The sequence below is a fragment of the Balaenoptera physalus genome, assembly GCF_965194825.1.
Source record: "Balaenoptera physalus genome assembly, chromosome: 3".
Classification (NCBI taxonomy): domain Eukaryota; kingdom Metazoa; phylum Chordata; class Mammalia; order Artiodactyla; family Balaenopteridae; genus Balaenoptera; species Balaenoptera physalus.
Genome location: NC_138890.1, coordinates 20,212,230 through 20,240,155, shown reverse-complemented (window position 1 = coordinate 20,240,155; position 27,926 = coordinate 20,212,230). Strand labels below are relative to the sequence as shown.

Below are 27,926 nucleotides of genomic sequence, written 5' to 3'. Positions count from 1 at the left end.
CAGTATCCTCCAAGACCACCTAACTGCATCCTGTCAGGCATAAGCACACACTCTCCACATCTTTGGTTAGTTTCTTTTAATGACTTGGCCCTGCCTAGGACTTGTGCCCCTTTAAAGAAAGTGGAGTGGCTCAGATATTGGGCAGCTATTCAAGGGGGTGAAGTACAATGAGGGTTACCACCCTCAGTGGGGACACTGCCCCAGGGCAGTTCGAATCTGGAGCACCTTGGAACACCTGTCTTGACTTGCCATTGGAAATGGGATTCTCTCTCCCAGCAAAGACAGTGTGAACCTAAAGACAAGAGCAGACACACAAAGGGCCAGCTGGATCTGGGCAAGATGGTGCCCCTCCTGGTTTTAACAGCCCCCTGTGGCAGGGCCTGTTTGTTGGCCTGATTGGAGCACCCCAGGTCTAGTGGCTGAGGCCTAAGATAGCTAGTTGTAAGACACAGCACTTGGCTGGGGGCTGCAGGTGGATAAAGCCTGGCAGAAGCTCTCCCATAGAGGAACCGGCTGGAGAAGGGAGGAAATAGCTATACTCTTTTCTCAGCCATCAAATGCAAACTTAAGTACTTTGGAGATTTTTCAGGGGTGGGGGATGGGGAAAGCCCAAGGCAGCCAGAGCCTCCCAGTATTAAAACTAACCTGTGGGAAGGGGACATCACTTGGAACAAGAATGTTGAAGGAGCTACTAATGGACGATAAGGAGCCCAGTTCTGGTTCTCTAGGAACAAGAAGTAAGGCCACTTACCTAGAGGAACCCCTCAGCAGAGCTGCCTCAGGGCTGGAGCCTCAGTGTCTCACAACTTCTCACTTTCTCTTCCATGTCTGAAAAGGATGGTCAACATTTCTCCTCTGCTAAAGACTTCTGCCTTCAGTGTCCAGGCTTCTTGGATGGCAGTGTGGAGATTGGGCCCACTGGCCTGTCCAAGCCCACATCCCACCCTTTACCCATGTGTACAGGCCACCACAGGGTTAGCAACAATTTCCCAAGAGGACAAAACCAGCCCTCAGATTTCCTGAGGCTTCCAGGCTCAACTGAAGTGCCCTCTATACAGTAACTCCAAGCCAGTTCTGTGCCCAGTCAGCTTTTCCTCCGCAGGCTTCCTGAAAATACATTCCCTTCCCCCGGCAGGTTCCGTACCACCTCCAGTTGTGTCTAGTAGGGACTGGCCTCAGCTCTAGAGACCTGGGGACAGCAGTGAAATAGCCTGGGGGTGGGGTGGGGGTGGTTGTAGCTGGGCTGCTCTGATATCTACCAGGAAGATAGCATTTTGCCTATTTTGGGGTCCCCCACTGAGCTCTGTACATGCAACATGGCCTCAGTGCATAGATGTGTCCAATTTGGTAATTATAGATTTCCTTGTAAGTGGATTTAGGGGAGAGCTTGACTTTCCTAAATGATTAGGAATGTGCAGAGGGATTTCATGTTGTGTTGAATCAGTCCAGGGTGCAAATCTCATTTCAGCCACTTCACAGCTGAAAAAAGCAAAGCTCCTGCTACCTACATCTCAGGGAGGCTTTAAGGACACAATGGACTCTCCCACTAGTTCTGATAGTTGGGCTTAAAAGCCCAGCCCTGCTTCCCTTGTCCTGCATGCCACACTGGTGCCTGCCCAGGCAGGATGGGTGGTGGCTCAGTTCCCACCTATCCAGGGCTCAGATTTTTGGGGGGAACAGGCAGAAATAGGGGAGGCCTCCACTTCTTCAGCTCCCTACTCCCTGCACTGTTCAGAAGACACCTGGCTCAGCTGTTGCACCCCTGTCCCTGGGCATGCTGGGAGGTCCTAGCTCCAGGCTGGGTTCTAGACACACAGTTATCAGCTGCCCCTTGGGTCTCCAGGCTCACCTGTCAGGATGGCATCCAGCTTTGCTACCACGTGTTGTGCGTTGTCCAAGCTGAAACACATCGGGGGCTTGAACTTCAGGACATTCCTCCCGGGGCCATCGGTGCTCAACAAAATGTAGTTTTCTTTCAGCCTGCAAGGATAGGACAAGGACACAGCAGGGCCTGCTGCCCACCAGCCAAGGGCACTTCACATGGGCGTTTCAGACCTTCCTCAGCCTGGCTTTGGCCTAGTGGGCGGGACTCCAGCCACGCTGCTCTCAGAACCTTCCATAGGCCAGTTCCCACTAGGATACAGCCCTGGCCACCCCCTGCCAAACTCCTGCCCAACATTATGGCCCAGCATCAGAGGCCCCTGTCTGGGGTGCCCTGCATCTGGCCCTGAGCCTGCTGCCCTGCCTGCCCCCCCACCCCCTCCGCAGGGGTCTTGCTTCATCCATCCCTGGAGCCCCAGTTGAAGCCAAGCTGAGATTGGCCACGGGGCTACAATGTGGACAGAAGAGTGCCTGCGTTTTTCATTTTAACATATGGTTTATGTGACGTCATATGGTTTACTTTTTATATGGAAAGTGTCCAACATTCACATAGTACAGTGAACCCATGGAGCCCTCACCTAGCTTCTAACTTCCCCGCCAACCCTTTCTCTACTCTGCCCACAGGTTATGTTGTAACCCCAGACAGGACTATCCAGTTTTAATTTCCAGTTCTTTTTCGAAGTTATTTAACATTATCATTGGTATCTAATAATTGTTTTTAATATTCCACATTTACACTTTTAACCTAGGAAGGTATTTTGGCCTCTGAGAGAAGGGGTCTGATGTGACTGTATTTACACTCTCTGACCACCCCCCCCCCCAAATTCTTTTTTATTTATTCCTCTTATGTAAGTCTTGTCAGGAGCAGGGTGTCCTCAGCCTGCCCCTGGCTCCTTTCTCGCATCATAGTCTTCCTGGCACTGACAACATCTGTGCTAGAAAGATCAGGTTCTGGACTTTAAATACAGCTCTGCCTTTAGCAGGGTGACTGCCACTGAAACACCGTTCCACCTGGTTCCTGTTTCTTCACTGAACTGGAGAAACCACAGGGGTGGTTGTAAGGTGGAGGAGGTCAGGCTTGGCTGAGGATCTGACTCCCTCCTTCCCACAGACCATCCTGAATTTCTGAGTCTTGAGGCTCCCTGGGGGAAGGGGTGGGTGAGCTGGTGGATGTGTCCAACCAGCAGAGAGAAGGCAGGGGCTGGGCAGCCACGTAGGAGGGGTCAGCTTCAAAAACCGTGTGGAGAGAACGATTTTTACATCAATACTGTTTATGTGAATTCGAAACAGAATGACGCACATTTCACAACTTGAATAAGGACACGCATCAAACACTAGATGGGTTTTCCAAGGTGGGGGAACGGGGTAGGAGTGAGGAATGGAAATAAAAAGGAAGTAACTAAAGAAGGGAAAGGGTCCTGGGGCTTGGGTCATGCCTGGGGTTCAAGTGAACATGCGAACCAGAACTGGGAGCGAGGGCTTCTGAGTCCTGAGCTGCTGAGTCATCCAGACACTCCCCACCCGGACAAGGAACAGGAGTCCTATTTGAAAACCCTCTAGGAATGGGGAGTCTGGTTCTGCCACAATCCCAGGTGTGGCTCTGGAGAAGCTGCTTCCCTCGGGCAGCCTGGGGCTGTGAAATGCAGCGTTGGGGCTGCCGGGGTCTGAGAGCTCCTGCAGCTTTGGCTTTCTTGGCAGAAGTGTCTGCTCAGACTGGGAATGGCCCGCACCCATCTGAAGCCTTTGCTGCCAGGCACTGGGTACAGAGCTGATAGGGCCGCTTTCTCTGTCTGCAGAGCCCAGTCAAAGGGGTGCACAGATTGGCAGCCCTCTAACCCAGAGGCTAAAAGCCGCCTCCTTCAGTCAACCCTGTGTGGGCCCAGCGTGCCCGGGAGAGGCAAGAGGGGAGCTCTGTCCCACTCAGGGCCGTAGAAACAAGTTGTTCCAAGAGAAAATACCTGGACACCACATAGTCAGCCTCTTCAGTTGCTGGCATCCTTGTGGCCTCATCTTTGATCAGATCCACACCAATGAAGAGCCCAACGCCCCTGGAGCAGAAGGTGACATCTCAGGAGGCCAGGCCTGAGGGACCATGGCCCTTGCTCTCACCCTCTGCCTGGGCCTCAGCCAAGCCCCTGTCAGAAAGCCCACCAGGGCTTGCACCTCTGCCTCCTGGGGAGGCTGAGAGCTGTAGGAACCCTTGGAGGGTGGTAAAACAGTTCCAGGAAGTAACTGTGATGGTGAGGGGCCCTCAATGTGGATAGAGGAAAGTTTGATCCTGGCTTCACCCCCCTCCTCCCTCCAGAGATGCCATCTTGGGCAACAGCACCTGTAGGTGCTTCAGTTCCTCCTCTGTGGAGTGGAGATAAAAGTTCCCACCATCTCAGGTGGTGATGAGGTGAGTGAAGGAACCACACCAGGCCCCTGGCAGGTGGTGACTGCTACCCTGAGCCTCACCTGATGTCCCCAAGGATGGGATGTTTGGCTTTCTGCTGTCCAAGGAGCTCCATTAGGAAGCTGCCCACAGAGGCAGCATGAGCCTGCAGCTGCTCCTTCTCCAAGACATCCAGGACGGCCAGCCCTACAGCACAGGACACTGGGCTGCCCCCAAACTAAGCCAGGGGACAAAGAGCATGTCAGGTGCTCAGCAGAGTGGGCCATGCCCCAGGGACTGTGAAGGGCAGCAGAACTGCCACACACATTGCAAAGGCAGTGATGAGCACAGGCCTGAACCCCTCAGGGCTCAGCATGCTGGGCAGTAAATGGGGTTCTCCTGAGGCCCCCATGGGTTGTCCCACCTTTCCAGGTGCTAATGTGACTGTAATCCAGGCCAAGTACCCCCAGGGGTGCAACAGGATCCCCAAGAACATGCAAAAATCAGAGGAGAGGATGTACTGGGCATTCCCACCCACACTGCTGTTTTTTGTCAAAAGGCTTCAGGGCCCCATCTCATGGACTGGCCTCAGACCCACTGCATTGCACTGCCCATCACCTCTTTCAAGGAGGGTCAAGAGCAGCATGCCAGAGCCACACTCAGGAAAAGCCACTCTGTGTGGTTCCAGCTCACAGCTGCTGGCTAAGCCCAAGGCAGATGTTAGGGCGCAGAGCACAAGCTGCCTGTGAGCCAAATGCGGCCTGAGGATTCATTTTGTTTGGCTTGTGTAGCATAATTAAAAGTTTTGGATTAGGTGCTAATGTCTTAAGAAGAGACTTAACACAAAAATATGTCTGACTTAAAACAAACCTAACCTATCTGGCTACATTGGCACTAGCTGTCCCCTTCAGGCACCCTGAGTGCTTTGACTCACTTCCTCCACCTGGCCCTGCAGGTGTCTGAGGACCTGCATTGCAGAGTCAGAAGGAAGGGGGTCTCCTGCAGACCATCTTTTTTTTTTTTTTTTTTTTTAACTATCTTAAAAAAACCACAAAACTTTATTGAGGTATAGTTTACATACAATAAACTGCATATATTTAAAGTGTATATAGTTCAGTGTGACTTGACAAATGTATATACCTGTGGAACCTCCACTACCATGAAAATACAAAACATTTCCATCATTCCCCAAAGTTCCTTGTGCTCCCATCCACTACTGGCCCAGGCAACCACTGACTTGCTTTCTGTCACTATAGTTTTGCCTTTTCTGGAATGTCATATGAATGGAATCACAAAATATGTAACCTTTTGTGCCTGGCTTCTGCTCAACATGTTTTTAAAATTCATCCATAATGTTGTGTGTATTGGTAATTTGTTCATTTTATGGCTGCATAGTATTCCATTGTATGGACACACTACAATTTGTTTATCCAAATTCCTGTTGATAGACACTTGGGGCTTATTTTGATTTTTGGCTATTTACGAATAAAACTGTTATAAACATTTATAACAAGTCTTTTTGTTAACATACGTTCTCATTTCTCTTGGGTAAATACCTAGGAGTGGAACTGCTGGATGGCTTGATAAATGTGTATTTAACTATATAAAAAACGTGAAACTGTTTTCCAAAGTCATACCATATTACATTCCCACCATTAGTCTATGAAATCCCAGTAGCTCCACATCCTCAAAAACATTTGGAATTGTTGCATTTTTTAATTGCAGCCATTCTAATGGGTATGCAGTGGTATCCTGTAGACCATCTTGAAAATTTGCTTGCAGAACCTCATACTTGTGATCATAAAAATCTTCCTAGGTGATTTGCTGTGAGGCAGCTTTCTGATATGCCCAAAGCAAATTATGTGTGAGATGGACACAGGGGATGGATTGAGGCTACTTATTGCATATCATCAACTGTGAACTCGTTAAAAGGTTGTGTGTTCTACCCACAGCATCTTTGGTTTAGAATTGTGGCCTGGCCAAGATGCTGAACTAGCATGATAACATAATTATCTGTTCTGAACTAGTTCATAACAGAACTAGTTCAGAAAAGGCAATATACAAACAACAACAAAAAGTATCAACAACAAACCATGAGGAGGGAAAATGATTTCCAATGTTGCCACATTATATTATTTAAAAATGTCTAGTTCTAAACAGAAAATTATGAATCATGAAAAGAAAGAAGAAAGCATGGCCCATATATGGGGTGGTGGTGGTGGGGGGTGTGGATACAATCAACAGAAACTGTTCTGGAGGAAGCGCAGATGATGGCCTTATTAGACAGACTTTTTCTTTTTTTTTTAGACAAAGACTTTAAATCAGATATTATAAATATGCTTAAACACTAAAGGAAACCATATGTAAAGAATTAAAAGCTATGCATGAAAATGGTGTCTTGCCAAATTTGGAATATCAATAAAGAAATAGAAATTATAAAAAAGAACTAAATAGAAAGTCTGGAGTTGAAAAGCCCAGTAGCTGAAATGAAAAATTCACTAAGAGGCTCAACAGCAGATTTAATCAGGCAGATGAAAGAATCAGCAAACTTGAAGAAAGGTTGATTGAGACTGTCCAGTCTGAAAATCAGAAAGAAAAAAGAATAAAAAAAATGAACAGAGCCTCAGAGACCTGTGGAACAGAAGCATACCAACATATGCAAATAAGAAAATAAGAATTCCAGAAGGAGAGGAGAGGAAGGGGCAGAAAGAATCTCTGAAGAAACAATGGTCAAAAATTTACTAAATTTGATTAAACACCAAGATTAAACACCAAGATTAGATTGTTAGTAAACAATCTAAACATCCAAGGAACTCAATGAACTCCAAGTAGAATAAACAAGTTTCATACCTAGACACAACATAACCAAGGTACTGAAAGACAAGAACAAAGAGGGTGGGTAAATGGGTGAAGGTCGTCAAAGGTAAAAAAATTCCAGTTATAAAATAAATAAGTCACAGGGATGTAAGGTACAGCATGGTGACTATAGTTAATAATACTGGGGACTCCCCTGGTGGTCAGGTGGTTAAACTCTGTGCTTCCACTGCAGGGGGCTTGGGTTTGATCCCTGGTCAGGGAACTAAGATCCCACGTGCTGCACAGCACTGCCAGAACAAACAAACAAGCAATACTGTATTGTATATTTGAAAGTTACTAAGAGAGTAGACCTTAAAAGTTCTCATCACAAGAAAAAAAAACTGTAACTTTACAGTGATGGATGTCAAGTAAACTTATTGTGGTTATCATTTTTGCAATACACACAAATATTGACTCATTATATTATACACCTGCAACTAATATGATATTGTCTGTCAATTATACCTAAAAAAAAAAAGGACAAAGAGAGAATATTGAAATTAGCAAGAGAGAAGCAACTCATCATGTACAAGAGATTCTCAACAAGATTAATAGCTGATTCCTCATCAGAAACCCTAAAGGCCAGAAGGCAGTGGGATGACCTATTCAAAGTGATGAAAGAAAAATACTGTCAGTCCAGAATTCTATATAAAGTAAAAGTATCCTTCAAAGATAAAGGAGACAGGAATTCCCTGGTGGTCCAGTGGTTAGGACTCTGTGCTCTCACTGCCAAGGGCCCGGGTTCAATCCCTAGTTGGGGAACTAAAATCCAACATCCCACAAGATGCGTGGTGCAGAATAAAAAAGAAAGGAAAGAAAAGAAAGAAAGAAGGAGAAAGAAAGAAAGAAAAAGAGGAGAAACTAAGGTAGTTCTAGATAATGAAAAAACTGAAAAAAATTTGTCAGCAGCAGATCTACTTTACATGAAATACTAACAGTATTTCTTCAGGCTGAAATGAAAGGACATCAGACAGTAAATCAAATCCATATGAAGAAATAAAGAGCACTGGTAAAGACACAAGTAGGTTGAAAGCAAGAGAGTGAAGGTATGCCATGCAAACAGTAACCAAGAGAGCTGGGGTGGCTCTAGTAATATCAGACATAATAGACTTGCAAGATTAAAATTGTTATTAGCAACACAGGAAAACATAATGATAAAAGAGTCAATCTATCAAAATGATATAACCACTACAAATACATATGTACTTAACAACAGAGCCCCCAAATACGTAAAGCAGAAAATGAACTGAAAGGAGAACTACAGAATTCAATAAGAATAGTTGGAGAGTTCAGTCTCTCATTTTCAATAATAAACAACTAGACAGAAGATCAACCAAGAAGTAGAAGGCTTGAACAACACTATACACCAAGATCTATACAGAACACTCCACTTCAAAAAACCAGTATAAATACTCTTCTCGAGTGCACATGGAACATTCTCCAGGATAGACTATATATTAGGCTATAAAACAAGTGTTAATATATTTTAAGTCTGAAATCACAGAAAGTACCTTTCTCACCACAGTGGAATGAAGCTAGAAATAAATAACAGAACACTGAAAAACTAAAAATATATGTGAAAATTAAATAACATGCTTAAACAAACAATGGGTCAAAGAAGTCACAGGGAGATTAAAAAATATTTAGAGATAAATTAAAAAGAAAGCACAACAAACCCAAACTCATGGGATGTGGTAAAAGTAATGCTTACAGAAAACTTCATGTCTGTAAATACTTCTGTTAAAAAAAAATCTCAAATGAATATTTCCACCTTAAGAAAGTATAAAAAAGAAGAGCAAACTAAATCCAAAGCAAAAATAAAGGAAATCATAAAGACTACAGTGGAAATAAATAGAAATATAGAAAAACAATAGAAAAAAATCAACAAAACCAAAAGTTGATTCTTTGAGACAATCAACAAAATTGACAAACATTAGCTAGACTGACCAAGATAAAAAGAAGAGTCAAATTACTAAGATCAGGAATGAAAGAGGACACATCACTGCCAATCTTATACAAGTAAAAAGAAGCATAAGGGAATAATGTGAACAACTGTCTGTCAACAAGCTAGATAACTTAGATGAAATGAACAAATTTCTAGAAAGATAAAAAATATTGACACTGATTCGAGAAGAAATAGAAAATCTGAATAGACCTGTGGCAAGTAAAAAGAATGAATTAGTAATAAAAAAATCCTCACAAAGCAAAGCCTAGAACCAGATGGCTTGCTTCACTGGTGAATTCTACCAAAACGTTGAAAGAATTACTACCAATCTTTCAGAAAGTCTTCCAGAAAATAGAAGAGGCATGAACACTTCCTGGATCATTCTTTGAGGCCAGTATTACCCTGATACCAAAACCAGACAACGATATCCCAAGAAAACTATAGATCAATATCTCTTAAGAACATAGATGTAAAAATCCTCAAAAATTACAATAGCAAACTTAATCTAGCAACATATAAAAAGGATTATACACCATGATCACGTGGGATTTATCTCAGCAATGTAAAGTTGGTTTGACATGTGAAAATCAAATAATGTAATAAACCATATTAATAGGATTAAGGACAAAAAAATCACATGGTCATTACAATAAACGAAGAAAAAGCATTTGACAAAACCCAACAGCCTTCATTATAAAAGCTCTCAACAAATTAGGAAAAAAGGGGAACTTCTTCAACCTGATAAAAGGCTTCTAAGCAAAACTCACAGCTGATATTATACTTAACAGTGAAAGACTGAATGTTTTCCCCTAAGATTAGGAACAAGACAAGATGTCTACTCTTGCCATTTTGTACTGGAGGTTCTAGGGCAATTAGGCAAGAAAAAGAAATAAAAGGCATTCAGAATGGAAAGGAACACGTAAACCATTTCTATTCACAGATGATATAATTTGGTGCACAGAAAATTCTACAGAATCTATGAAAAACTATTAGAGCTAATAAATGCATTCAGTAAGGTTGCATGATACAAGATCGATATCCAAAAATCAATTGTATTTCTATATACCAGCAATGAAGCATCTTAAAGTGAAATGAAAAAAACAATTCCATTTATAAAGGCATGAAAAAGAATACAATACTTAGGAGTAAATTTAACAAAAGTAGTTCAAGACTTTTACAGGGACTTCCCTGGAGGTCCAGTGGTTAAGACTCTGTGCTTCCACTGCAGGGGGTGTGGGTTCAATCCCTGATCAGGGAACTAAGATCCTGCATGTGGTGCGGCCAAAAAAAAAAAAAAAGACTTTTACAATGAAAATTATGAACATGATTGAAAACAATTAAAGACCTCCATAAATGGACAGATATCTCGTGTTTATGGATTATAAGACTTAATACTGTTAAGATGGCAATACCCTCCAAATTGATCTACAGATTCAATGCAATCTCTTATCAAACTCCAAGCTGCTTTTTTGGTAGAAATTGACAAGCTGATTATGAAAATTCATATTGAAATGCAAGGGACCCAGAATAGCCAAAACAATCTTCAAAAAGAAGAACAAAGACTGGAGGATTAACAGTTCCTGATTTCAAAACATACTACAAAGTATAGTAGTCTAGACTGTGTGCAACTGGCAGGAGGATAGATTTTTGATCAGTGGAACAGAACTGGAAGTTTACAAATAAACCATTAAATCCATACATTTGGGACTTCCCTGGTGGTCCAGTGGTTAAGAATCCACCTTCCAATGCAGGGGACACAGGTTCAATCACTGATCGGGGAACTAAGATCCCACATGCCACGGGGCAACTAAGCCCATGTGCTAGATCTAGAACACGCGCACCACAACTAGAGAGCCTGCGCACCGCAACTACTGAGCCTGTGTGCTGCAACGAAAGATCCTGCATGCCACAACAAAGATCCCGTGTGCTGCAACTAAGACCCAATGCAGCCAAATAAATAAATAAATAAATAAAAATCCATGCATTTATGGTTGATTGATTTTTTAAAAAATTCATTTATTTAATTTTTGGCTGCATTGGGTCTTTGCTGCTGCACACGGATTTTCTCTAGTTGCTGACAGCGGGGGCTACTCTTTGTTGCGGTGCGTGGGCTTCTCATTGTAGTGGCTTCTCTTGTTGCAGAGCACAGGCTCTAGGTGCGTGGGCTTCAGTAGCTGTGGCACACGGGCTTCAGTAGTTGTGGTTCGTGGGCTCTAGAGTGCAGGCTCAGTAGTTGTGGCGCATGGGCTTAGTTGCTCTGCGGCATGTGGGATCTTCCCGGACCAGGGCTCGAACCCACGTCCCCTGCATTGGCAGGCGGATTCTTAACCACTGCACCACCAGGGAAGCCCTGGTTGATTGATTCTTGACAAGGGTGCCAAGACCATTCAATGGGATAAGATATAATAAAGAATAGTCTTTTCAGCAAAAGCTGTTGGGACAACTGGATATCTATATGCAAAGTTAAGTAACCCCACCTCATACCATATTTAAAAACTAGCTCAAAATGGATCCAATACCTAAATATAAGAACTAAAACTATAAAATTCTAGGAAGAAAACAGAGGTGTAAATCTTCATGACCTTTGATTAGGCAATGGTTTGTTAGCTATGACTCCAAAGTACAAGCAACCAAAGAAAAAATAAACTGGACTTCATCAAAATTAAAAACTTATGTGCTTCAAAGGATACTACCGAGAAAGTGAAAAGACACCTCAAATAATGGGAGAAAATACTTACAAATTATATATTTGGTAAGAATCTAGTATTTAGGATACATAAAGAACGCTTACAACTCAGCAAAAAAAGACAGGTAACCCAATTAAAAAATGTGCAAAGGATATATTCTTTGGAATGTATATGTCATATATATTGGGATACATATATATATATATATATATATATATGTATATATATATAAATGGTGAACAAGCACATGAGAAGATTCTCAACACCTCTAGCCATCAGGCAAATGCAAATCATAATGAGATACCACTTTACACTCACTATGATGGCTATAATAAAAGAGAAAAAATAAATGCTGGAGAGGATATGGAGAAATTGGAACCCTCATACGTTGCATGTAAAGTGGTATAGCTGCTTGGAAAAAGTTTGTCGTTCCTCAAAAAGTTAAACTTAAGAGTTGCCATATGACCCAGCAATTCCACTCATAGGTAAGGTATACACTCAAAAGAACTGAAAACATTCCATACAAAAACATCTACACTGAATGGTCAACTGCAGCATTATTCATAAAAACCAAGGAGAGGAAACAACCAAAACATTAACTGAAGAATGGATAAATGAAACATGGTATACTCATACAATGGAACATTAATCATTCATAAAAAGGAATGAAGGACTGATTCATGCTATAGCATGGATGAACCTTGAAAACATTATGCTACGTGATAGAAGCCAGACACAAAAGGTCACATATTGTGTGACTGCATTTATGTGAAATGTCAAGAACAGGCAAATCCATGGAGACAGAAAGAAGGTTAGTGATTGCCAGTACTTGTAGAGAAAAGGCAATGGGGAGTGATCACTAATGGGTATGGAGTTGCTTTTTGGGGTGATGAAAATGTACTACAACAATGAAAATTAAGACAGTGATAAAGGCTGAACAACTTGGTGAGTATACTACAAAAGACTGAATTGTACTTGAATTAAAAACCATTGAATTTGTATTTGAAAGAGTAAATTTTATAGTATGTGAATTATATCTCAACTAAAAAAGAATCAGTGATTTCAGCGTTTTTAACAGCAACACTGCATGCAAGGTGACAATGGAATACACTTTTTTAAATGAATCCATCAGCACTGATGTTATTTATTTAGGCCATGCCGCGTGGCATGCAGAATCTTAGTTCCCCGACCAGGGATTGAACCTGTGCCCCCTGGAGTGGAAGCGTGGAGTCTTAACCACTGGACAGCCAGGGAAGTCCCTGGAATATACTTTTACAGTAACTAGGACCTAGATTTTATTTTTAGCTAAACTAGTTAAATAAGAGGGCCTGACACAAATACCCTTAGGCACAGAAGACCTCAGAAGGTTTGCAACATAAAGGCTTGCACTGAAAGGAATTTGGGATGAAATACTTGTAATACAGATACTTAAATAAAATAGGAAGGATTAAAAGACACAGAAAAGTATGGTAAACTGAAATTATAAATTAAGATGCTAGCAATAGGCCTAAATATATCAATAGTTACGTTAAATTTAAAGTCATTACTTTGAAGTCAAATATGAACAGATTTGGGCAAAAACCCAAATTCTAGATATATGCTGGTTAAAAGAAATACACCTAAAGCATGAGCACACAAGGCTGAAAATAGAAGGGTGGAAAATAATACATTGGGTAATTGATAGTCAAAAGAAAGCTGACTTAGCTTTATAATATCAGATAAAATAAACTTTAAGACCAAAAACATCATTAGGAATGGAAAAGATTACTCCATATGATAAAAGACTCAATTCTTGAGAAACTGCACAGCCACATGCAAAAGAATGAAACTGGACCACTATTTTATACCATACACCAAAAATTAACTCAAAATGGACTGAAGATTTGAATGTAAGACATGAAATCATAAAACTCCTAAAGAAAACAGAGGCGGTAAGCTCCTTGACATTGGTCTTGGCAATGATTTTTTGGATTTGACACTGAAAGCAAAGGTAACAAAAGCAAAAATAAACAAGTGGGACTACATCAAACTAAAAAGCTCTGCACAGCAAATCATCAACAAAATGAAAAGCAATCAACTGACTGGGAGAAAATATTTGCAAATCATGTATCTGATAAGGAGCTAATATCCAAAATATATAAAGAATTCATGTAACTCGGTAGCAAAAAACAAAGCAATACAATTAAAAATTGGGTAGAGGGGCTTCCCTGGTGGCGCAGTGGTTAAGAATCCACCTGCCAATGCAGGGGACACGGGTTCAAGCCCTGGTCCAGGAAGATCCCACATGCCACGGAGCAACTAAGCCCGTGCGCCACAACTACTGAACCCACGTGCCACAGCTACTGAAGCCTGTGCGCCTAGAGCCTGTGCTCTGCAACAAGAGAAGCCACCACAATGAGAAGCCTGTGCACGTCAACAAAGAGTAGCCCCCACTCGCCACAACTAGAGAAAGCCCGCACACAGCAACGAAGACCCAACACAGCCAAAAATAAATAAATTAAATAAATAAATTTTTTAAAAAATTGGGTAGAAGATCTGAATAGACATTTTTCCAAAGAAGACATACAGATGGCTAACAGGTACACGAAAAGGTGCTCAACACCACTAATCGTCAGGGCAATGCAAATCAAAACCACAATGAGATGTCACCTCACACCTGTTAGAATGGCTATTATCAAAAAGACCAGAAATAACAAGTGTTGGCAAGGTTGTGGAGAAAAAGGAATCCTTGTGCATTGTTGGTGGGAATGTACATTGGTGCAGCCACTATGGAAAACAGTATGGAGGTTACTCAAAAAACTAAAAATAGAACTACCATGTGATCCAGCAATTCCACTTTGGATATTTATCTGAAGGAACTGAAAATACTATCTTAAACAGCTATCTGCAACCCTACAGTCATGGCAGAATTATTTACAATAGTCAAGATATGTATCTGTTGATTGATGAATGGAATATATATATATACATAAAATTCAGCCCTAAAAAAGAAGGAAATCTTGCCATTTGCAACAAGATGCTTTCATAACTTAAGGGCATTATGCTAAGTGAAATAAATCTGACAGAGAAGACAAATACCATATTATTCCACTTATATGTGGAATTGAAGAAAACCAAAAACCAAACACCCAAAAAACTCTGAACTTTTAGATACAGAGAACAGATTGGTGATTGCCAGAGGTGGGGGTGGGCAAAATGGGTGAAGGGGGTCAAAAGATACAAACTTTCAGGTGTAAAATAATTAAGTCCCAGGGACGTAATGTACAGCATAGTGACTGTAGTTAATAATACTGTATTGTAAGTTGAAAGCTGCTAAGAGAATAGATCTTAAAGGTTCTCATCATAAGAAAAAAAAAAACTGTAACCATGTATGGTGATGGATGTTAACTAGACTTATTGTGGTGATCACACTATATATATATACATATATACACATATATATATACACACATATATACATACACACAAAGTATTGTATCATTACGTTGTACACCTGCAATCAATATAATGTTATATGTCAATTATACCTCAATCAAGAAAATGATTCAATTCCCAATGAACATACAGAAATAAAAAAATATATATACTGGGAATTCCCTGGCAGTCCAGCGGTTAGGACTCCACGCTTCCACTGCCGAGGGCACAGGTTCAATCCCTGGTCGGGGAAGTGAGATCCCACAAGCCAAGCAGCGCGGCCAAAAAAACCCAAAAGTATATATATACACTACTTAATATTATTAAGTAGTATATATATTACTTAATAGCCTCACAATAAATGAAGCAAAAATTAACAGTATTACAAGAAAAAAACTGATTTTTCATCATAGTGTGAGATTTAAACACACAGTTCTAAATTATTAATAGGTTAAGTAGGAAAAAAAAAATCCAGTAAGAATACAGAAGATTCAAACAACACAATTAACAAGTGTGACCTAAGAGACATTCAGAGAGTCTGGCAAACAACATTTAGAGAACCCACAATTTCCCAAGGACATGTAGAACAATCACGTACCAGATCACCTCAACACATTTTACAGAATAAGTATCAAAAGAGTAAGTGGAAGTAAGTCAGAAGTTAACAAAAAGATTTGAAAAAACTAGAATCGAATGATAATGCAGTGGTTCTCAAACTTTTGGTCTTAGAATTCCCTTACACTCTCAAAAACTTGTGAGGAAGCCAAAGAGCTTTTGTTTATATGGGTTATATCTATTTATATTTACTGTAATATTTATGATAAAACAACTATATTTACAAAAAAATTAGTGAGTAGTAGTGGCCTTGTTTGTACAGAAGCCACCATGGTGTTTCCTGGCCCTGGAGCCTTCACTCACCGTGTTGAAGTACTCGACGCCGGTGGCTTCAAATGCCCTCGCCACAGCTTGTGTTGTGGCCACACAGGCTACAGGGTGGCCATTGCCAATGGACTTGCCCATGGTGACAATGTCGGGGACAAAGTCTTCCCCCTGCAGCTGGAAGGCCCAGAAGTGCTTGCCTACTCGGCCAAAGCCCACTTGAATCTCGTCTGCAACAAAGACCCCTCCGGCCCTGCGGATGTGCCTGTGGCAGAGGACACACGGCTGATGGGGGATTCTGGTGAGAGGGAGCAGACCAGGAGCTGGGAGGTCTTGGGACTCTGAATCCTGGCTTTGCCATCAGTAAGGTGGGGACCTTATGCAGATAGCTGGCCTTCTTGGAGCCACTATTTCTTCAGGGGCTTTGTCTGACAATTCTGGCAAACAGGCCAGGCTGAGGTTGGAATTTGGAACAAAGGCTGGCAAACCCCACCCTGGGGCAGCCTCTCCCACCTACTCACCCTGCCACTTCTGGGAAGTAGCCAGCAGGGGGAATGATCTGCCCTCCCACACTGGGCAGAGACTCAGCAAAGAACGCTGCAATCTGTGGAGGAAAAGGGAACGGCACTGCGGAGGGGCTGAGCTGCAAGCTGAGCACGTCCGCTGATGCTGGCTCAGTGCTGGCTCCAAACATGATGAGTTACTGTCCGCACTGTGCCCCCACTTTAGGCTCCACATCACACCTGAGGGTCTGTGACATAGTTTTTTCAGGCCTTGAACCAATTCTTACCACTTGGATGTCTCCAGACCCCCTGTACTTAGCATGCTTCAGATGAAATCCACTGACTTCTCCCCCATAAGCCTGTTCCTTCCCTTCTCTCATATGGTGAGTCCCATCCCTCCCAACTAGGACAGAAATCTGGCCCCATCCTTGATCCAGCCTCCTTCTTCATCTGTCAGTCAGCACAGCCTCTGACTCTATCCCTGTAACATCTTTGCACCCACTCCTTCCCCTCCCCGCTGGATACTCCTGCCTCCTGGCAGATCTGCCAGTTTCTGCCTTGGCCTCCTGCCTTCTAACTGGACACCTCTTCCAATCCATCCTCCACTGGCCACCAGGGTGATGCCTCAATGTAGACACTGGGCTCATCACTGTCCTGTTTAAAACCCTTCACTGACCCTTTTGCTTACAGCAATGACTTCCAAACTGTGTTCTGCCTTGGAGCTGCTTCAGAGGCTACTGCTGGGATGAAGGAAGGACTGACGGGGTGGGAAACGGGTCACCCACCCATGCTGCCACCACAGCAATCTCTTTTTTGGTTTTATATAAGTAGGTGCAGAGCATCTGAAATACATGGGCCAGGCTTCCTGGATCTGGCTCTGCCAACCTTTCTGGCCTTTCTTTGCTATATATCCTGTGTTCAGTTGTCACTCCTTCAGCAAAGCCTTCTAGAGAGCCCTCATACCAATCACCAGCTGCCTCCCCTCTACTGTTGCCGTGGCTGCTGCTCTTCCAGGGTATGACACATCTCTCCTGTCTCTGCCCCAGAATCCATCTCTATTATGCTGCCCTGGGTGGGTCTCCCCATTGCTCACTCGGGCCAACAGGGCCTCCTCATGTCACCTGCCCTCAGACTGGCCCCATTCAAGTGCATCCCCTGGTCCTATTACCTTCTCTCTTAAAACTCTATAAAGGTCCCCCATGGCCTCTAGCCCCTCAGCTAAAGGGGCACTTGCAGTCCGCGGGCCTATGGTCCTGCCTGCTTCCCTAGGTTCATCTCCTGCCGGCTCAGCCTGGCCCCATACTCACATGGTTCCTGCACAGGCCACCACTCTGTTGAGGATGCCTTTCCTTGTCTACCCCCGACCCCGCCTTGAGTGGCTAACTCCTACTCACCTTATACTACTAAAATCAGGCAGCACCCCCTCCACGGGCCCACCATCACACACACACCAGTCCAGCTTGGGCCCCTGGAGCCCAGTAACGCCCAGGACATATCTCTACCTAAACTCTCTGCTGAGCACTTAATCCCCCTACTAGACTCCCAAAGGGCAGGCCCTGGTTCCAATTTCTCTCAGGGTTCCCAAGATCCAGTCCAGGGCTGGCAACATTTGCTGTTTGCTGGACCAGACCTGCGTGGATGTGGTTACCTTCCTGCCCTTCTCCTGTGCACTGCCGACCACACGCTTCACCTCGCTGGCATAGGCCACAGCTGGATTGGGGTGGTCCTCCCGGTAGGGGCCCCGGTAGGTGTCTGGGAGAGGTGCCTGTGGGGAGCGACAGCGCCATGTCATCCAGGCTGAGGCGCAAGCACCGACCTGTTGCCCACTTGAGCAGTGCATACCACGTGGACCCACTCCTTCTGGCCATCCAGGTCCCGGAACTTGTAGGGGCTGATGTCGATCAGGGAGCTCAGGTGACCATGATAAGCACTGGGGAGGAGAGGGGAGAGTGGACTCAGGCCCAGGTGTCATGTACTCCCTGGCCTGGCCCTGACAACTGTCTATCCACCTAAGGAAACACTCAGGGAAGACCAACCTTTCAGACACAGCCTGAGTCCTAGGGCCAGGGACGAGCACAGGCCTTGGAGTCAGCGAGCCTTCCTCCAAGGCCACTTACTAGCTATGTAACGGTGGCTAATCGTTAAAATCTTTGGGCTCAGTTCCCTCCTCTGTAAAGTTGGGGGGGTGGTGTTTCTCCTTCATGGTTGTAATGAACCTTAAATGTGATAATGCTCTAACCCTGGGCCTGGGTCTTGTGCACAGAAGATACTCAGTACAATGGGAGCTACTGTTGGAACATTTTTTATTTTTTTATCTTTTGGCCGTGCCACACGGCATGTGGGATCTTAGTTCCCCGACCAGGGATTGAACCCGCGCCCCCTACATTGGCAGTGCAGAGTCCTAACCACTGGCCCACCAGGGAAGTCCCTGGAACAGTTTTAATACCTAATATGTGGGACCAGCTCTCACCACCTTATAAAGCATTCTCTGCTCCCCAGAAGCTGCCACCACGGAAGAGACGCCAGGGGGAAAGAGACGCCTGGTGTGTGTGTGTGGGGTGTCTCTGTGGCCAGGTCCTCATGATCCTCTCCAGGCCCAGGCTCCTCATCTTTCCTGCCCAAGGCACCCAAAATCAGAGCCTCACTGATCCCCAATAAGCAGCAGGCCCACGTTTCTGGAAATGGCACTTACTGATCTAATACCACCACGTCCCAGTGTCCTGTGTATTGGCGCGCCAGCCTCAGGGCCAGGTCGTTGGCTTCTGACCTATGACAGAAAAAGTGGATACTGCTTGGACAGCTGTCCAAGGGCTTTCCCTCCAGGATAACTGCTTTCTACAGAGAAGCCTGGAGGGAAGGAGGAGCCCTTCCAGCAGCAAGAAGATTCTTAGGACACCATTCATTAGTCATTCACTTATTCATTCAGGAAATATTTATCAAATGCCTTCAATGTGCTAGGAGCTGGGGGCGAAAATAGTAAGTAAAACAGGCAGGCTCTGGCCCTCCTGGAACTTACATTCTACTATGTGTCATGAAAGCCAAAAAACAAACAGAATGATCATTTGGTAAGTGCTACAATGGACACAGGGTGCCGAGAGAACCAGGTGGGGCCCTACCTTAGATAAGGGGTGTTAATGGGCTGAATCGTGTTTCCCCAAATTTATGTGTTGAAGCCCTAACTCCCAGTATCTCAGAATGTGACTGTATTTAGAGACAGGGCCTTTAAAGAGGTGATTAAGTTAAAATGAGGCCATCTGGGTGGCCCTAATCCAATACAACTGGTCTCTTTGTAAGAAGACATTTGGACACACAGGGAGACACCCAGGGGTGTGCATGCTCGGAAGAAAGGCCATGTGAAGACAGTGAGAAAGTGGCCACCTGCAACCAAGGAGAGAGGCCTCAATGAAACCAAATCTGCCAGCACCTTGATCTTGGATTCTGACTTCCAGAACAGTGGGACAATAAATTTCTGTTTAAGCCACCTTGTCTATAGTATTTTGTTATGGCGGCCAGAACAGACTAAGGCCACACCTGTAGAGTCCTGAGGGTGAAGTTTCTAGGCAGAGTGAGCAGCACACACAAAGACCTTGTGAAGGAAAATTGCTCAGGGAACCACAAGAAGACAAGGGAGGCCAGGGGCAGCATGAGAGAGGAAGTGGGGAGACAGGCAGGGCTGCAGAAGGAGCCTGGATTTTCTTCTCAGTGCCATGTGAAGCTACTGAAAAGTTTTAATCAGAGAAGGGGCATGATTCAGCTCCCATGTGAGAAGGAAGCCTCTCTGTGTATATAATGGAGTAGAAGGGAATTAAAGTGCAAGTGAGGAGACCTAGAAGGAGGACACGAAGGTGAGAGCAGGTGGTGACCACGCAGACAGAGAGAGGTGGATGGGGTTAGGAGACAACCTAGAGACAGACAAGGCAAGCCTGATGCAGGACTGGGAGGAGGCTGCGTTTCTACCTTGAGCAGAGGCGCAGACGGTGCTGCCATTTGCCAGGACAGATAGGGTGAGGGAAGGCCGGTCTTCTTGGGAAAGTCTGGGGTAGGTGCCTGAGAATGTCAGGGAGAGCCAGTGCCATGGTCCCACACCGGGTGTTAGCGAAGACAACTCTTTCTTTTCTTTTTTTAAAAAATAAATTTATTTATTTTATTTATTTATTTTTAGCTGCACTGGGTCTTCGTTGCTGCGCACGGGCTTTCTCTAGTTGCAGCAAGCGGGGGCTACTCTTTGTTGTGGTGCGCGGGCTTCTCATTGCGGTGGCTTCTCTTGTTGCGGAGCATGGGCTCTAGGCGTGCGGGCTTCAGCAGTTGCAGCATGCGGGCTCAGTATTTGTGGCTCGTGGGCTCTAGAGCACAGGCTCAGTAGTTGTGGCTCATGGGGTTAGTTGCTCCGCGGCATGTGGGATCTTCCTGGACCAGGGATAGAAGCCGTGTCCCCTGCATTGGCAGGCGGATTCTTAACCACTGCGCCACCAGGGAAGCCCGACGATCAACTCCTGATGTCTTTTGGACAGGTGATGTTAGACCAGTTCCAAAGTCAAGTGGGCAGTTAGAACCTTGAGGCTGGAACACATGGGAAACATCTGGGTTTAAGATACAAATTTGGGGGACTTCCCTGGTGGTCCAGTCGTTAAGATTCCACACTCCCAATGCAGGGGGCCCAGGTTTGATCCCTGGTCAGGGAACTAGATCTCACATGTCGCAACTAAAGATCCCGCACGCCGCAACGAAGATCCCGCGTGCTGCAACTAACACCTGGCACAGCCAAATAAATAAATAAATAATTAAAAAAAAAAAGATACAAAGTTGGGAGTCACCAGCATGTGGATGATATGTAATACACGGGAATGGATGAGGTCAGCAAGGCAGAGGGCTCAGAGAGGAGCAGCCCTGAGGAATAGAGTAGGAAGAATTGGCATAGGAGATAGGGGGAGTGGCCAGGAGCTGGCAGAAAACCAGAAGCATGAAATGTTCTGGAAGCAAGATCAGAAAGCATTTCCAGAGAGAGTGGTAACTCAGTCAATATTACTGAGAGACAGGAAGACAAAGGCAGCAAAGAGACCAGGTCCCCCCACTGCTTCAATGCCTCATAATTCTCTGTACTTTTCTCTCCCAGGCACACTGGGCTGGTTCTGTGTACACGCCATCATCTGCCATTTCTGCCTCCACTGCTACTCCCAGTGTAGCATAACCTATCACCGGCCACTAAACTGGTGCCTAATGGTGTTCATTCTTGCTTTCCTCCAGTCCTGATGACATCACTTACCTGATTAAAACCCTCTCATGGCTTCCCAATGCTCTTAGGATACACAGATTCCTCACTTGACCAATAAAGCCCTGGGTGACGGGCCCTGCCTCCCTCCTCAGTGTCCCCAGGCTCCCACCCTCTGCCCTCCCTCACTGGCTGCCTTTCAGCTCATGTGTGCTGGGGTGCAAATATTCTTCCTGCCACAGGACCTCTGCACAGGCTGTTCCGTGTGGTGACCTTGACAAGAACACTTCCAATGGAGCGGGCAGCACCCTACCTTCCTCCTCATCTAGCTATCCCCTAGTCAGCTCTTAGCCTAACATCACTTCTTCAGGGGCGCCTTCCCCGATCCTCTCAGAGCAGGCCAGGTCACCCCACTGCTTCTATGCCTCATTATTCTCTGTAGTTTTCCTCCAGACAATGACTCCTCTTTGTAACTTTGTATTTCTTTGAAGCATCTTTGATGTTTCTGTTCCTTACAGAGCAGGGATTTTGGCTGTAGCTCCCAGCACTGTGCCTGTGTATGCATAAAGCAGAAATAAAGGAACATATTACCTTGGTAAGCCCCAACAATGATCTTAGAAGAGAGGTAATGGCACCCCTTACGAAGAGAACAGGAAAGTGGATCTGACAGAGAAGCAGCGGGGCCTGCAGCTAGGAAGCGTGGGTGCCTGGCCCACTGAGGGCTGCCTCTCCCCACACCCCGTCGGCTACACGATGCTATGCCCATGTGAGCAAATCTCTCCATCGTTGTCTCATCCTTTTGCTGGGGGCTGGCCACAGTGCACTTACCCAGAATTCAGGAAATAAAACACACAGAGCTTCTCCGGTAGGGTCTCGGACAGCCTCTGTGCGTAATCCACGATGTTGTCGTGCAGGTACCGGCTGTTGGTGTTGAGCACCTGGTTCTGTTCGTGTGCTGCTTGGACCACGAGAGGGTGGCAGTGCCCAACTGCAAGAGGGCCACCTCCATCACACAGCCGGCCCCACTCAGCCAATCCCTCCGGGCCTCTCCCAGCCCCAATCTGTGAACCCAACTAGAGGAGATGCAGTTATAGACGGAGAGGTACAGAGGAAAGATGGGAGTCTGAAGACAGAGGGGGCGAGACAGAGGTGCCAGCGTGGAAAGGGAGACCTAGAAAGGAGTCCCTGAGCTTCTGGCAGAAGGCAAAGTTCTCTGGCAGAAACCTGATCTCGAAAACCCATGTTCTTTAGGAAGCTTCTTGAGGCCTTCTGCTCGACAAAGACAGGGGTGTGGGATTTGGGGGATGGACAGCGGGTAGGGGTGTCGTCAGTGGCTTGACTTCACCAGTCGGGGGGGCTGGAAGTAATGATGGCCAACGGCCAAGGATTATGATAAGAGAATGAAGATGACTGGGTGCTCACCTAGTGCCAGGCACACTCAAAGCAAGCTACATGAATTAACTCACTTAATCCCCCAAAACAACTGGAGGTGCATACCAAGTATTATCATGTTCATTTTGCAGATGAGCAAACTGAGGCACAGAGACTTAAACTTGCCACAAAGTTAGCAAGTGGGGGACAGGGATATGAACCCAGGCAGTCTGGAACTAGAGCCCCTGCTTTCAACTCTACTAACCTCCAATTTCCCTGCTGAGTCACTGGACTCCCTTTCCTTCCACCAGCTTTGGTGGCCTCATCTGGATAACTGAATTCCTACCTCAGTTTCCCTGTCCAGGACCTGAGATGATCACCTGGGCTGAAGCCTTGCCATGACTGCCAGGGCTCGGCCAGGGTCCTGTTGGGTTGCTGGCCATGGCTGGGCCGACTGCTGTTCTCTGAGCTCACCATCAGTCCCAAATGGAAGTGGACCCTTAGACTTAGGTCTCTGACTCCTGCTGATTTAGCAGAGCTACTGCTTGGAAACTTCTACAGCTACCCCAGAAAGACTGGGTCTCCTCTGCACATGGATGCTGGCTAAGCAGAACCTGAGTTCTCTGTACCTCTCTGAACCTCAGGATCACCCTTGGACCAGGTTCACAGTGTTGGCATCCTTTCCTGCCCCATCTTGAGGTATGATACTGACCGTGAGCCACATTGTTGATGCAATCGATGTATTCTGCCCCCTGTTCATCGTACATGTACTGCCCTTGGCCCCGGACAATCTTAATAGGATCTTCAGGAAAAAAGAGTCTGCAGGAATTGCTGTGGGGACAGACAACGAATGGACAGCCATGTCTGAAGACCGGAAGGGAGAAATCCACCCATCACAGGCCTCCCCCTACCCTTTCCCAGTTTCTGGAAAGGACAAAAGCTTGAAAGGCAAGTTGTTGTGTCCCTGCCTCCACTCCCCCCACTCCACAGGTGGCTGGAAAGGAGAAAAAGGATGGGGTAAGAAGTTGCTGAAACAAATCGTTTCTTAAGTCATTTGAAGGCTATGTGGCTTCATTCATTTCCACATGAGCCCACTGAGTCGCTTGGGTCCCGGGAAAAGGTGGCTGCTCCAGACCCACACGGGCTCCCGAAGGCAGCGTCTCTTTGCTGGGATGAGTGAGGAGGGCACCACCATTTGGCGGCTGGCTCTCGGCCCTAAACGGGTCCTTGCCTGCCAAGCCTGCTGCCCTGCTGGGGGCCAGCCCCAAGCTCTAGTCCAAGGCTGCCTCATGCCCCACGTCCCACCGAGAGCCCCTCAGACACAGGCCAAGCGCAGACTTTCTCTAAGGTTGCCTGTGAGCCGACACCCCACCCTACCCTTCGTCTGGACTTTCAGTCCCTTCCTGGGTCACTCCCGAGCCGGGCCCAGGTCCGGAGGGCGGGCCACCACTGGGCGAGGCCTTCCCAGGAGCCCGGCTGCGGCTGCGGGGGTGGATAAGACGCTGCGGGGGAGGCGCGGGATGCGACCTCCGAGACAGGCTGAGCGCGGCTGGGTCTCAGGGGCCAGAGGCGCCGGAACCGGGATAGGCCGCGCGAGGCCGCGGGGGCTGGGGCCTGTAGGCTCGCGCCGGACGTGCGTGCCTTGTGCGCGCCCCCCCCGCCCCGCGTCGCCGTCTCGGTACCTGAGTAGCCGCCTCCTCAGGGCCAGAGTCGCGGCCTTCCCGCGAGGATCAGTGGCCATGGCGCCCGCCAGCACTCACTCTGAGCCACTGCTCGGAGGGCGGGGGGTGGGGGTGGGGTGGTCCCGGCTCCGCCCAAGCCCCGCCCCCGCCGCGGGCCCCGCCCATGGCAGAGCGCGACTCGGAGCTACTGTTTGCCCCGCGGCCCCGCCCCCAAGGTGGGCCTTTTCGAGTTTGTTCCTTAATTAAGTTGGCTAACGAGTCTGGCGGGCTCTCCACCTCTGGGAAGTTCCTTAGACAACGCCGCGCGGGAGCCGGGTTTGTGCTCGCCTCGCCTAGTGCTGCCCCGGCCCTGGTCTCGGGACGCACCACGGGCCTCGCCCTCCCGGCCGCTGCTGTTTCCCTCCCGGGGATGTGCCCCCCGGTGACCCCGCCGCTGCTCCCGCACTCGAGGGGGGTCTCTGAGCCTCGGCAGGCCTCGCCGGGGGCCTCGAGCTCAGTCCCTAAGTCGCCTTCCCCATGCATAAAATGGGATGAGCCGTAAGCGTTCAGTGGGAACGTGTGACAGGCACCCAGCCTGGTGGGGCCTCAAGTAGGCAAAGCCCAGGGGCAGGATCTTGGACTTCCCAGCCCCGTGAAGGAGCAGCAGGAAGGGCAGAAGGAGGGCACAAGGCCACTGCTGGAGCTGAGGAGGCCCTGGGCATGACCTCCAGGACTGCTGCTGGGATCCAGGCAGGGTGAACACAAGCTACAGCAACACTAAGAGAATCTTACAGTGTTTAGGTGGGAGGAGAGTTAGGAGGCTTCCTGAGCCTCATACATGGCAAGGAAACGGAGGCTCAGAAAGGGAAAGGGCTTGTTCTTAGACACACAGCAAGTGTGCAGCAGAGGCTGGACTCCCAACTCCAGGGAGTGAGAGGAAAATGCTCCTAAGGGACTGGGAACCCGGGATAGCAGAGAGATATCCCCTCCTGGGACTTTCTGCCTCGGTGAACCCTAGAACAAGGGTGTAAGGCTGCAGCCTGAGCTGGGTGGCCTGGGCAGGCTGGGGAAAGGGAGGCTCCTGCTGTCGCTCCTGTCACTTCTTCATGAGTCTCAGCCCTCTGCTTCACCCCCTCATTGCTGATTTCTTCATCTCTTCCGCCATACAACTGTAAAATGCTTAAGGAATTTTTTTTTTTTTTTGGTTGTGCTGCGAAGCTTTTGGGATCTTAGTTCCCCGACCAGGGATCGAACCTGGGCCCTGGCAATGAAAGCACTGAGTCCTAACCACTGGACCGCCAGGGAATTCCCGCTTAAGGCATTTATTAAAGAACATTTGGAGTTTCTTTACTGTGGTAACATATATATAACATAAAATTTACCATTTTGACATTTTTAAGTGTACAAGTTCAGTGGCATTAAGTACACTCACGTGCACCCATCACCACCATCCACCTCCAGAACTTTTTCTTTATTGCACACTGAATGGAGTTTCTTTCTTTTAATTGTAAAGCTGAATTGAACCTTGATTCATGAAAAAAATTCCTCCCAAATTAACCGAGAGAGGTTGCTCGTGGCCTGCACATTTTTTTCTGAGGGTCAAGCCCCCCTCCCTGCATGTGAAATGTGAGTGGGAGGTCACTGGTTTTCTCAGTGGATCTGCTCCTCCTCTTTGGTAGAGAGACCAATGGGTGTCTGTACATCCTGCAGTTCCAGCTTTTAATGTAATGTGCATGCTTTTGTGTGTGTGTGTGTGTGTGTGTGTGTGTGTGTGTGTGTGTGTGGCAGAGGGAGTCTGAGAGCTCTCTGTGGGGCCCATCTTTGGCCCTGTGTTGAGCCCAAACACAAGCCTGTCTTGTGGCCCAGGGCAGCTCAGAAAAGTCAGGTTGGCTCAAGGACTTTTCCTGCTTTGGGGTAGAGGGTAAGAAGGCCGCAGTCAGGCCCAGCTCATATCTCACCCACTCCTGGGATGTCCAGAGTCAGGAGGTTGGAGGTCAGACCAGACTGGGCCATTTACTGGGCCAAGAGTATCTATAGTAGGGGCAGGACAACACCAGGAAGCTTCCCCTTCTTCCTGCTCAGAGAAACCCAGTCTTTCCTTCCTCTGGCTCCATGCTAAGCACTCCTCTGTCCATTTTCTCATGCCCGACCTTTGAGGTACCATCGGAGGCCAAGAGGGCAGGGGAAGAGAGGAAGTGGCTGAGTCAAGATTTGAAGCCAGGACACGTCGTTTCTCAATGCAGGCAGCATTGGCGTTCTCAGTGAGATGGTTCATCATTGGGCAGGACCATCCCATGCATTTAAGATGTTTGATGTCCCTGACCCTGCTCACTAATGCCAGGAGTGTCCCCCAATCATTGTGGCAATCAAAAGCATTCCATGCGTTTCTAGTAGCATCCTAGGGATTGGGAGGAAGGAGACCTGGGTAAGCCCACTCCTCTCTGGCCTCAGCTTCATCTGCAAAAGGGGAACAGTCATCCTTGTGATTAGTTTAGATGCCATGGCACACAGTGGGGCTCCATAAATGTGCTTCCTTTGCTTTTTTTTTTTAATTATGGTCAACTGATTTTTAAAAATTTGTTTATTTGTTTATTTATTTATGGCTGTGTTGGGTCTTCGTTTCTGTGCGAGGGCTTTCTCTAGTTGCGGCAAGTGGGCGCCACTCTTCCTCGCGGTGTGTGGGGCTTCCTTTGCTTTTGAAAGGGGTAGTTTGAGGCATAGCTGCCCTTCTTGGCAGGGGGACATGAGGCCCTCAGTCCTTAAGGCTCAGCTGTGAGGCAGGATGCTCCCCTGTGTCTCAGCTGGGACCTTAGCAAGTCACTCTTCTAAAGTCTCTTGCCCCGACCCCAAGCTCTTGGAGGACTCTGCAGACTAAATTTTGGTTTGCAGATCTGAGAATACACAGCATGAGGCCACAAGAGGGCAGCAACGGGCCACGAATGGCCCTGTCCTGCCCAAAGGAGCAGGAAAGGGACCCCCTTGGGTATCTGGGGAAGGGGGAACATGTGGCTTCTACCCTCATGAGGTTCTGCCCGCCAGTCACCCAGCATCATGGTGCTACTCACAGACTCCATGCTTTGCCAAGCAATTTGGGAAAGATAAATTGGAGGACATCCAAGAGCCTGGGTTCTGTCCCAAGCCTGCTA

The 27,926-nt window shown here is 46.7% G+C and overlaps 1 protein-coding gene across 2 annotated transcripts; it reads right to left on the bottom strand.

Moving 5' to 3' along the window:
• Positions 1 to 61: 61 nt before the first annotated feature.
• Positions 62 to 24,937, bottom strand: PHYKPL (5-phosphohydroxy-L-lysine phospho-lyase). 2 transcript variants are annotated; one of them, XM_082453558.1, is made up of 12 exons: positions 24,802 to 24,937; positions 23,832 to 23,950; positions 22,577 to 22,736; positions 19,232 to 19,306; positions 18,382 to 18,469; positions 18,188 to 18,304; positions 16,558 to 16,640; positions 16,076 to 16,301; positions 4,339 to 4,493; positions 3,840 to 3,929; positions 1,850 to 1,980; positions 62 to 828 (listed from the first exon to the last, which is right to left on the bottom strand). In XM_082453558.1, the coding sequence occupies exons 1-12, from the start codon at positions 24,858 to 24,860 to the stop codon at positions 779 to 781; spliced, it is 1,353 nt and encodes a 450-aa protein (XP_082309684.1). In that variant the 5' UTR covers positions 24,861 to 24,937; the 3' UTR covers positions 62 to 778. The 2 variants fall into 2 exon arrangements, with proteins under 2 accessions (XP_082309684.1, XP_082309685.1); XM_082453559.1 differs by lacking the exons at positions 16,558 to 16,640; positions 18,188 to 18,304 and having other exon boundaries at positions 18,356 to 18,469.
• Positions 24,938 to 27,926: the final 2,989 nt, after the last annotated feature.